The 12,431-nt window shown below is 37.1% G+C and overlaps 1 protein-coding gene across 1 annotated transcript; it reads left to right on the forward strand.

The window, feature by feature from the left end:
- The first annotated feature begins 3,462 nt into the window (after positions 1-3,462).
- Positions 3,463-4,839, forward strand: LOC130727009 (LOB domain-containing protein 12-like). Its single transcript, XM_057578338.1, has 2 exons — positions 3,463-3,780; positions 4,392-4,839. The coding sequence occupies exons 1-2, from the start codon at positions 3,625-3,627 to the stop codon at positions 4,761-4,763; spliced, it is 528 nt and encodes a 175-aa protein (XP_057434321.1). The 5' UTR covers positions 3,463-3,624; the 3' UTR covers positions 4,764-4,839.
- Positions 4,840-12,431: the final 7,592 nt, after the last annotated feature.

Below are 12,431 nucleotides of genomic sequence, written 5' to 3' on the forward strand. Positions count from 1 at the left end.
AAATATTGAGTTCAATTAATTAATAAGGGAAACTGAACTTTCCTCCTCGGAATTAAAGAAGATTGGGACATTGAAACCATGTGGAGAGCATTTAATGACAAGAGAAATTAAACTTTCACAGCTCGTTACAGTTTAAATTTCAATCTCTGGAGAAACGAGTTTTCATTTTTATAATCCATAGCCAATGTCAGCTAGATATATTAATTAATTTAATCACATAGATTCTTCTATATAATTACAATCATCGATCCGTAGTCATAAGCACTGCTTACATTAATATTTTGTTCATTCAGATGAGAATTGCAACATGGAGGAGACGCGTGGTTTTCAACGACTATGCAAATTTTAATTAATTGTGTTGCAGCTGCGAATATACAACTCATTCCTTTTGTTCATGAAAATAATTTAATTATGCATAGCATGTTGCTACAAATTAGTTGTGCACCACTGCTCTTCCGTTCACACTGCACACTGATCTTCATTCAAGAAAGTTTTCTCTCTTGTCTGCGGAATAATGTTTGGTGGACATATAATTTTCACCTCCACTTTGGATTTTTTATAGGCAAATATTAGTTGTTAATAAATTAATATAAATTATCCTTTTATTAGGATCGAACCATGGTCTTTCATCTGCAATTACCTTTAGTTCAACTATGTGAGCTACCCACCCCACCCCTCCACCTTGGGTAATATGAAGAGAAAAAAGTGATATGATTTGTGGTGTGGTGCGAGAAATGTAGAGAAAGATAGGAAAAAAAAAATGTGTAGAAATGAGATGAAAGAAAAAGTGAAGTGTGAATAAATCATTACTCCTAATATGTGCACGGCTTACATTTACAAACGAGTTTCATTCATTTCTTTTTACCATTTCTTAATAACTAAATCAAATTTGTTTATCTTACTTCACAAAATTCAAAGGAGACAACTCGCCAGAACTGGCGTCGCTCTGCACCATCCAACACTGACCTACATAACCTATTGTTGACCCTCACGAACAGTTCTACCTGACAAAGCCGACTCAGCGTCGACCTATTGCCAACCTGATGTTGACTTGCTTGACCCGTCACAGTGTTGACTTGCCCAAGCCAACATGCATAGCATGTTGTCCACCCTCCCAACTGTTGGTTTCACATTTTTAGTGATTTTGACTTATTAATATGAGGGTCGAAAAGTTGGTTTTTGAAGGTTGGATTTTATCAAGTATGAGAGCAAGCGTGATGTGTGCAGGTCGAGAACTTGATCATGATTTGAATTTGTTCAGTTTTCAGTATTCGACTTGGCAGGAAGTTGGTTATTGAAGGTTCAGACTTGAAGAACACGTGTATGGAGCAGAAGCATTCAGAAGACACATGTAATTGTATTAGTGTTTAACCTTTGAGAAGCGGTTACTGTTATAGGTCAATAAATAGGAGATTTCGTATTGTAAAAGGGGGTTCACGATTCATTTTACTCGAATTACTCTCAAAGCTTTCAGTCGAACATAATGACTACAAACAATTTCAGAGGAAAAGAGTATGGATCTTGTGAAACTCTTGCACTTTTCATCAATTACTATATCTAAATAAAGTTTGCAAATTCTATTTCAATGTCATTCATATTTTCACTTTATCTTTAATTTCATGCAAGTTTGTGTTTATTTCTAATTTGATTTCTTTTTAGTTTATTTGAACATCAAACATTTTCACCAAAAGAGATCAAGAGACTCGAATCCAGTCCCCAGGTTGATCCTTGAATTCTCTATTTGTTTTACCAAATTTTGGTGTAAACACCAACCTGACCCACTCAACCCAACTGACCGACCTGTCCGACCCGCTGAGCCGACACCACCCAGATGTTGACCCACTAACATGCCCGACCAGACGCCAACTTTCCTGATCATCCCAACCTGTTCGGCCCAAAGCCACCCACCTGACTCATTTGACTTGACGCGGATATGCTCGACCAGCCTCTAGCATGACCCGTTCAAATTGTGTTTAGGGTTAAAGGTTTACAAGTTAGGGTTTAGGGTTAATTTTAGGATTTAGGTCAGCCAGGCCTCTTCGGGCCGCTCGACTAGTTTGGCCGGCCTGATTAGTTCAGGTCTGCTAGATCTGTCTGACGGGTTTAATAATGGTTAGATATTAGGGTTTAAGGTCGGATTTAGGGTTTAGGATCAGGTAAATCATGTCACACAGCTCGTTCATGTCGTTCCGACTCACTCATGTCAACTAGGCACATTCGGTTCGACCCTACACATTCATGTCGAGTTTAGGACTTATGTTTACTTGACACGTTCTGGTTGCCTAACTCACTCATGTCAATTTTTGGTCATTTGGCCCGTTTGGGTTGATCTTACCTATTTATGTTGCTAAGCCAAATTTAGGTCACTCTAGCTCGTTTAAGTCAAACTTTGAGGGTTTAGGGATCATAGTAGGGTCGAGTTTAGGGTTAATATCGGCCCTTCTTGTTGAACTCAAATTTTTTAAGCGACTGACCAGTTTAAAGATTTTGGCTTTTTTATGTTATGTAAAAAAATCATGTATTTAGTACATGTATTTTTCTAAAAGGAATCTAATGGACATTTTTGTAAAACTAAATGATCCAATGTGTTTTAAAAGGTTATGGATGGGTCATTATCTATCCATTTAATTTTAATTATGTTATTGGATGAGAGTTGTGGATGGATTGAATGGATGGTGGTTTCATGGATCCATTTACCACCCCTAAACGTGGTGCATGTAGTAATATTTTCAATAGAACTGGCTAGTTATACGATGTAAAAAATTATGCATTCAACTCATCTTTCATAAGACTACGCAATAGAAGATAGAGTTCTCCATTTGAAAGCCCGAGCCAACATGGACAAACATTCACGTTGAACCCTTATCTCTAGGGGTCGGTCCAAGTTAGGATTCCAACTATAACTTATACCCTTTAGAAGTGAACTAACTTAATCAAAGAATTAATACTAGCTGTGTAAATAGAATAGGTAGATATTAATTTAAATGTTGAACTTGGAGATGAGTGCCAATATTTCAGATTAATTATACATGTATAAGTATACTATACGTTTTGCATACATAAAAAACTGAAGAGTCAAATGCATGTGGACGTAGAAACTACACAACTGCGTGGATTGCCAACCTATCACGCGCCTATACAGTGTTTGACCACCGCCAAGCTCCACTTAACAACATCACTTACCCTAACTTGCCCTCCAATGTTTGACTTCATTGCTCCCTTAATACATTTTAAATACCTCAAATATCATTATATTGTCTAAACTTGTAATTTAAACATGAAAGCATATATTATATTAGTTTGATCTACATGGAAGAAGTGGTTTCTAACTTTCTTCTAAGAACATGAACGCGATATTAATTAATCATATCATTATCAACTCATATTTTACAAGATGGACATGTGCATATCTAGCGGTTCTACATTAGGCAAGCTAGAAACTTCAAATCTCACCGCCCATTATAAATAAGAAGTCCAAATCTCTTGAACAACACTCATCATCATTGTGCTGCTTTAATTTAATTTCATCCTCTCTTCATATATATACACATCAAAAGACAAGAAGATCATATAGTCTCTGCTTCATTGGCTTCTCTTCACTAATATTAATCAAAAATCATCTAAATGGGGGGTTCCTCACCTTGTGCTTCCTGCAAATTGTTGAGACGCCGCTGCACCCAGGAATGCATCTTTGCACCTTACTTTCCTTCTGATGACCCTCGCAAGTTTGCCATTGTGCATAAGGTCTTTGGTGCTAGCAATATCAGCAAAATGCTGCAGGTATATATATCTCTAACTCTTCCTGACCCTTTACCGCATCTCTACTTTTTTCGTGATGAGCTAACTATCCAAATTAAAGCTACCAGTCGGTTGAAGATTGGAGTAAAAGTATCAAGCTTTGAACCACTTAAATCATGGAAATAGATGGATGACTTTATATTTTACTTCAGGTAGTTCCATCATCATCATGTTAAAGACCGGTCCAAACATAAGTTTGATTTTATTATACTACAGTAATGTAGTATTCCATTGTTAGAGACGTGAAATTTGTTTGTTGTGTTTTTTAACTTTTCTTCTTCCGTCAAATATGACCATTTGACGCGCATCGCCACCACCATCATTGGTCTCCACTGCTCATCTATTTTTCATTAAAAATCGAATTTTATGGAATGGAGTTAATTGAAAAGTAAAATAAATTTTGAAAATGTAAAATTTACGTTGAAGAACGTAATAATAATGTATTAAATACCCAACCCCCGGCACTATGTGGATGAATAATTTTCAAACCTTGGAATTAATTAATTACTAGCATTAGCATATCCCTTTAATGTTGTTGGTTGTGTATAATTTGATTTTGTTAATTTATGTATGCTATTCTGTTATGTTTGCAGGAGCTTCCAGTTCATCAAAGAGCAGATGCTGTGAGCAGTTTAGTATTCGAGGCAAATGCAAGAGTGAGAGACCCTGTTTATGGTTGTGTTGGAGCCATATCATACCTTCAAGACCAGGTTTCACAGTTGCAAATGCAGCTCGCGGTGGCTCAGACAGAGATCCTCTGCATCCAGATGCAGCAAGACCCTGCTGCGTCCTTACCCGTTCATCAGGTTGATCATCAAGATGTGAAATCGTTGCTCCTATCTGACCACAACAACTACCAAATCCTTCCCCAGCAGTATCTAAGCTTTCCTTCATCTTCTTCCTCATCTTCCAGTGTATTCCAAGATTCTTATGACTCTCTTAAAAGAGAGTCTTTTTGGACTTAACTTTAACAATCTTCTTCTCTGAAATTTCCGAAAATTTTCAGCAATTATTTCTAATTAAATATAAAATTATTTTTAAGTGAACGTTTATAAGTAGCGTCTGGTTCTCAGATCAGTTATTGATTATAAGGAATGAGAAGCTAATTTTGTTTTTGCTAGTTAATTTTGGTGCCCACTAGGGTGGGGAATTATCAAACTGGTCCACCCATGGACCAGTCTTTTTCACCGTGGATATATATTATTTTATTCCTGTGGTCCAGATTTGCAACCGTTCACGTGCCTTACAGGTTATCTCCATGTTTGTGAGATTATTTTCCAAAATTGCAAAGAAACCCCCCAAAGGAAATAACCCTTGTTTCTCTCTATGATGCACGTGATGTCACATGATGGCACGTGTAGATGAAACCACCCACCACCGCACCACCGCATCTGATCTCCATTTCTCCATTTCTGTTCACGATTTGTCTGCATGTCATCTCATCTCCATTTCAGTTATGAAACGCTACTAAAGCGGATTCGACGAAATTGGTCCATTTTGTTGATTTACAACAGTGCTTCATAGATGGCAACGGCGGCACAATGGAGACGTATGAGAAGCATGACAAACCCGACCCAACCTTGATGGTGGTATTTTAGAATGGGTGCACGACGATGAGGGTGCATATCGGGTTTAATCCTTAAACCCGACCCAACCTGTAAGACCCATTCCAGGATTTCTTTTATTATGAATTGGGAATGGGCCAGCTCCAGGCCCAATGGCCGGCCCCCATGTCCATGACGAAGAAAATTTTGGTTTAAAGAAATTTAGTTATTTCCGTTCAAAAAAAAGAATTTTAGTTATTTAGGTGTATTATATTTACCTTATATTTGTTATTGACCAAAAAAAAGGTATATTATATTTGTTTAAATAAGGGATATTATTATTTAAATAATATAATACAAGATTAAGGTTGAAACAATCACTTTATCTACTTCTCTTAGGTTATTCCTAACTGGAGTTTCGTTCAAAGAATCAATTAACCTACTTCTCGTAGGTTACTCCTGACTGGACTGTCACTTGTTTCGTTCAAAGAATCACTTAACCTTCTTCTCTTAGGTTATTCCGAACTTAACCTTTAATTGGTTTAAGTCAAAGAATCACTTAACCTACTTCTCTTAGGTTATTCCGACCTGGACTGTCACTTATTTAATTCAAAGAATCACTTAATCTACTTCTCTTAGGTTACTCTTGACTGGACTGTCACTTGTTTCGTTCAAAGAATCACTTAACTTACTTCTCTTAGGTTACTCCTGACTGGACTGTCACTTGTTTCGTTCAAAGAATCACTTAACCTTCTTCTCTTAGGTTATTCCGAACTTAACCTTTAATTGGTTTAATTCAAAGAATCACTTAATCTACTTCTGTTAGGTTATTCCGACCTGGACTGTCACTTATTTAATTCAAAGAATCACTTAATCTACTTCTCTTAGGTTACTCTTGACTGGACTGTCACTTGTTTCGTTCAAAGAATCACTTAACTTACTTCTCTTAGGTTACTCTTGACTGGACTGTCACTTGTTTCGTTCAAAGAATCACTTAACCTTCTTCTCTTAGGTTATTCCGAACTTAACTGTCAATGGTTTAATTCAAAGAATCACTTAATCTACTTCTCTTAGGTTACTCCTGACTGGACTGTGACTTGTTTCGTTCAAAGAATCACTTAACCTTCTTCTCTTAGGTTATTCCGAACTTAACTGTCTATGGTTTAATTCCAAGAATCACTTAACTTACTTCTCTTAGGTTACTCCGGACTGGACTGTCACTTGTTTCGTTCAAAGAATCACTTAACCTTCTTCTGTTAGGTTATTCCGAACTTAACCTTTAATTGGTTTAAGTCAAAGAATCACTTAACCTACTTCTCTTAGGTTATTCCGAAATGTACTGTGACTTATTTATTTCAAAGAATCACTTAATCTACTTCTCTTAGGTTACTCCTGACTGGACTGTCACTTGTTTCGTTCAAAGAATCACCTAACCTTCTTCTCTTAGGTTATTCCGAACTTAACCTTTAATTGGTTTAAGTCAAAGAATCACTTAATCTACTTCTCTTAGGTTATTCCGAACTGGACTGTCACTTATTTAATTCGAAGAATCACTTAATCTACTTCTCTTAGGTTACTCTTGACTGGACTGTCACTTGTTTCGTTCAAAGAATCACTTAATCTACTTCTCTTAGGTTACTCTGACTGGACTGTCACTTGTTTCGTTCAAAGAATCACTTAATCTACTTCTCTTAGGTTATTCCGAACTGGACTGTCACTTATTTAATTCAAAGAATCACTTAATCTACTTCTCTTAGGTTACTCCTGACTGGACTGTCACTTGTTTCGTTCAAAGAATCACTTAACCTTCTTCTCTTAGGTTATTCCGAACTTAACTGTCAATGGTTTAATTCAAAGAATCACTTAATCTACTTCTCTTAGGTTACTCCTGACTGGACTGTGACTTGTTTCGTTCAAAGAATCACTTAACCTTCTTCTCTTAGGTTATTCCGAACTTAACTGTCTATGGTTTAATTCCAAGAATCACTTAACTTACTTCTCTTAGGTTACTCCGGACTGGACTGTCACTTGTTTCGTTCAAAGAATCACTTAACCTTCTTCTGTTAGGTTATTCCGAACTTAACCTTTAATTGGTTTAAGTCAAAGAATCACTTAACCTACTTCTCTTAGGTTATTCCGAAATGTACTGTGACTTATTTATTTCAAAGAATCACTTAATCTACTTCTCTTAGGTTACTCCTGACTGGACTGTCACTTGTTTCGTTCAAAGAATCACCTAACCTTCTTCTCTTAGGTTATTCCGAACTTAACCTTTAATTGGTTTAAGTCAAAGAATCACTTAATCTACTTCTCTTAGGTTATTCCGAACTGGACTGTCACTTATTTAATTCGAAGAATCACTTAATCTACTTCTCTTAGGTTACTCTTGACTGGACTGTCACTTGTTTCGTTCAAAGAATCACTTAATCTACTTCTCTTAGGTTACTCTGACTGGACTGTCACTTGTTTCGTTCAAAGAATCACTTAATCTACTTCTCTTAGGTTATTCCGAACTGGACTGTCACTTATTTAATTCAAAGAATCACTTAATCTACTTCTCTTAGGTTACTCCTGACTGGACTGTCACTTGTTTCGTTCAAAGAATCACTTAACCTTCTTCTCTTAGGTTATTCCGAACTTAACTGTCTATGGTTTAATTCCAAGAATCACTTAACTTACTTCTCTTAGGTTACTCCGGACTGGACTGTCACTTGTTTCGTTCAAAGAATCACTTAACCTTCTTCTGTTAGGTTATTCGGAACTTAACCTTTAATTGGTTTGAGTCAAAGAATCACTTAACCTACTTCTCTTAGGTTATTCCGAAATGTACTGTGACTTATTTATTTCAAAGAATCACTTAATCTACTTCTCTTAGGTTACCCATGACTGGACTGTCACTTGTTTCGTTCAAAGAATCACTTAATCTACTTCTCTTAGGTTACTCCTGACTGGACTGTCACTTGTTTCGTTCAAAGAATCACTTAACCTTCTTCTCTTAGGTTATTCCGAACTTAACCTTTAATTGGTTTAAGTCAAAGAATCACTTAATCTACTTCTCTTAGGTTATTCCGAACTGGACTGTCACTTATTTAATTCAAAGAATCACTTAATCTACTTCTCTTAGGTTACTCCTGACTGGACTGTCACTTGTTTCGTTCAAAGAATCACTTAATCTACTTCTCTTAGGTTACTCTGACTGGACTGTCACTTGTTTCGTTCAAAGAATCACTTAACCTTCTTCTCTTAGGTTATTCCGAACTGGACTGTCTATGGTTTAATTCCAAGAATCACTTAACTTACTTCTCTTAGGTTACTCCTGACTTGACTGTCACTTGTTTCGTTCAAATAATCACTTAACCTTCTTCTCTTAGGTTATTCTGAACTTAACAGTCACTTATTTAATTCAAAGAATCACTTAACTTACTTCTCTTAGGTTACTCCTGACTGAACTGTCACTTGTTTCGTTCAAAGAATCACTTAACCTTCTTCTCTTAGGTTACTCTGACTGGACTATCATATGTTTCGTTCAAATAATCACTTGATCAAGCTTCTGTTATCTTATTCCTATTTAAAATGTGACTTGTTTCATTCAAATAATCACTTAACACACTTCCTTTGGGTTATAATCACTTAATTTAATTTATTAATTTCAATTTGATATACCTACTTAATTTAATTTTTGGGCTTTCCCACCACCGAAATTACCTTCACTTGAATTCGGCAATGAATTCAACCTTTTTCCCTCCCAAACGCGTCCCCAAGGCTTCTAAAGGAAGGAACGTGAACTGGTTGATGGGACAAGTCGCTGGGTTTCTGAAAAAGTAGAAGATTCCCTGCCATACACAAGGACTAGGCATGTGAAGCTTGAATGTTTTTCCAATTAGCTATTATTTCCATGACAGTGGGTCGGTGGGTCCATTAAAGTCTAATTACCCGTTTCAACCAATATGACCTTGGGTGACCTGGACATGAGATTCTGTTCTCCCATAACTCATGTGAACTACTTCCATTTCTTGGGTTTCTATTCATCATCCCTATACCTTTAACTGGACTGTCACCTCCTCTCTTTCATTTTTCTCCTCCAAGACAAACGATGACCGGCAAAGGACACAAGTATTATGTTGTATTTCGTGGGAGAAACCCTGGCATTTACAACTCTTGGGAAGAATGTAGCTCAGAAGTCCTACACTTCAAAAACAACAAGCATGAAAGGTATGCAACACTACAACAAGCTCAGAAGGCACTGAATGATTATTTTGCAAGTTCCGGTGAAACGGTTAGCGAACCTCAAGTGTGTCAAGGACATAGTCAGAGCTCAGGCCATGTGCGCGTGGAGTGCAGCAGTAGCTACCCCTTGGGGCCATCTTCACCGGTGCACACAGGCTTCAAACTGAGTTACGTACCCTCATTTGTATCATTTACCTGGTTTATTAGCATGTTTCAATTATTCAGATTTTGTTTAACTAACGTACCACTATATTATATTTGTCTAGATGATGAAATGAATCCTGAATCCATGCATGGACCTTCACAAACCATCAAGGGTGATGAAGTTGTCCTACAGTTCAGCATGAAACAATTGTTAAGCGAGGCTTGCAAGTTACTGGGAATGGATGCACCTGAGTATTATCCATACCCACCGAAGATGTTCAACGGATGTTCTCACCATAGCTACATGTGTTACGTGCGGTCTCCGAAAATTGATGGAACACCGGTTGAAGTAGGCCCTTATGAGATATCACCTGACTTAGCAATGGAACAAGTCTCACTCAAGTGGCTACAAAGGTTGGAAAGTTCCAATAATTTACGTATTTTGGACTACAATCATCACAAAGTTGAGGTGAAGAATCAAAGAATTCAATGCCTAGAGGTTGAGAACTTTGATTTGGTCATGGAAAATTCCAGTCTCAGGCAACAAAATTTGGACCTCAGGGGTATGTTGCAGCACACTTGATGCTTAACCAGTTCCAAAAGCAGGAACAGTTATAACTCAAACCACCCTTGTAATGTAGTTTGAATGTTGAGGTGCTTGTGACACTAATGCGTGACTTGATGTGGTATTATGGATGAATATCCATGGGACTATTCACATGTAATATGTAATATCTTATATTTTGGCTCCTTAATTTTCCATTATGGCTCCATTAGGTATGTTGGCTGAGATGAAATTATGTTGACTGGTCAAAGCAACTTCCCTATTATGCTGACTGGGTAGTGAATTTTGGTGTAGTTGACTATTAATCTAGTGTATGCTGGAAGTTATATTTTGGTTAAATCAATTCTCCATGTCACAAGATTAGATGATGTTATTATATGTTTCTGTCATATCAAACACTGACGGGTTAGGCTGTATAGCATCATTAAGATGTTTATTTCATGGCCAGGTATGAAACAGTTCAGTAAGGTCGTTTTTTAGCATTGTTTCTGACCCATTAAAAATCACCAAACCACTAACCGGTTTTTGGTTTGCAGAGGTGAGCAACAGGGGAACGAGCGAATGAAAGATGATATGGACGTTGACGCAGGAGAAGCTGAAAGGAGGACTGCAGACGTTGAAACAGAGGATGAAATAGAGCATGAAGCACAGGCAGAAATGCATGAGCTGAGGGACATGGTTGTCACCCTTTCTATCTCTACGTATTTTGTTTCCTAAACTGTACTTCTGAACACTCTTTGGCACTAAATACACTTTCCTTATCTCCATTTTGTACACAGCTTAATCAAGTGGGAAGAAGGGATTTCCTTGAGGGATTATTCACATTACTGAAGGCCTTGAATAGCCTCATTGGTTACATGAAGGTAAGCTTGAATGTTTTATTTACTGATATATGCTCTATGAAGTGTGAGTGTATAATTTTTATGAAGCCCTTCACCTTTGTGTTCACTAATTTTGTGAACAAAGATTTTTGATACTAACCTCACAAAGAAGTGTCAGTTTTTTGTTTTATTTACTGATATATGGTATATGAAGTGTGAGTGTATAATTTTTATGAAGCCCTCCACAATCACTTAACCTATTTTTGTGAACAGGTATTTCTGATTGTAACCTCACAAAGAAGTGTCAATTTTTTGTTTTATTTACTGATATATGGTTTATGAGGTGTGACTGTATAATTTTTATGAAGCACTCCACCCCTGTGTACACTATTTTCTTAACAAAGATTTGAACATGTGTGACTGTATAATTTTTATGATGCACTCCACCCCTGTGTACACTATTTTTTTAACAAAGATTTGAACAAGTGTCACTGTATAATTTTTATGAAGCACTCCACCCTTGTGATCAATATGTTTCCTTTATCCTGTACATCTCGAGTTTGTATTTTGGTTCAATCAAAGTATTGAAGCCATTATCTTGTGATTGTTTTCAATAGGCCATGAATAGGCATGTGGGCAACAACACAAAGCTTCTAGAAAGGCTGGATTCAAAATTAACGATGTTGGTTGAAAGGAAGACGGTGGAGACAAAGGAAAGTAAGGCTTCACCAAACATATATCAAGGAAGCTCCTCCCACCATGCAAGTGCTGCTGTTTATGATGCTGACACCCCAACTGCCCCTTTGCCTCCCAGACAAGTGTCATCTAAAAGGTTGGCGACGGACCCAAAAACCTTAGATGAGGTCAAGAAAACGTTAGACATGTGTGTTGACCTCACGTTATCGGATGAAGATGTACCCTATCTAAAAAAGGGACCAGTTGAGGGTCCTGATGTTGACAATGGAGCTGCAAAAGAAGCGTCTATCAAACCCAACAAAATTGCAAACAAAACCAGGAAGAAACGGATTGTTTCAAGGGGGAAAGACTTGCTTAAAGGTCTGGATGTTCAATTTGATGTTTCAGATTCAGACTCTGATGATTGTATCATAATTGAATCATCGACACAATCAAAATTGATGACACCTGGGGTTAATGTATCTACGTCCAAACAGTTTCCTATAGAAGACAATACTCAGGTAATAAAGTTTGCTTTAGTACTTCATTTGTATAGGCATCATGCCATACAGTGTGTGTTTACTCTTTCCTCATTTCATTTATAATAAAATTTTTGTGCTGCCCTCTCAAATTGCAGGACAAAGGAAAAAATGTCGC

Source organism: Lotus japonicus, chromosome 6 (assembly GCF_012489685.1).
Source record: "Lotus japonicus ecotype B-129 chromosome 6, LjGifu_v1.2".
NCBI lineage: Eukaryota > Viridiplantae > Streptophyta > Magnoliopsida > Fabales > Fabaceae > Lotus > Lotus japonicus.

What these genes read in the sequence shown, in the direction of transcription:
- LOC130727009 (XM_057578338.1), top strand. Translation starts at nt 3,625, where the DNA reads ATGGGGGGTTCCTCACCTTGTGCTTCCTGCAAATTGTTGAGACGCCGC. An exon ending in ATATCAGCAAAATGCTGCAG is followed by an intron (nt 3,781 to 4,391) that starts GTATATATATCT and finishes TTATGTTTGCAG; the next exon opens with GAGCTTCCAGTTCATCAAAG.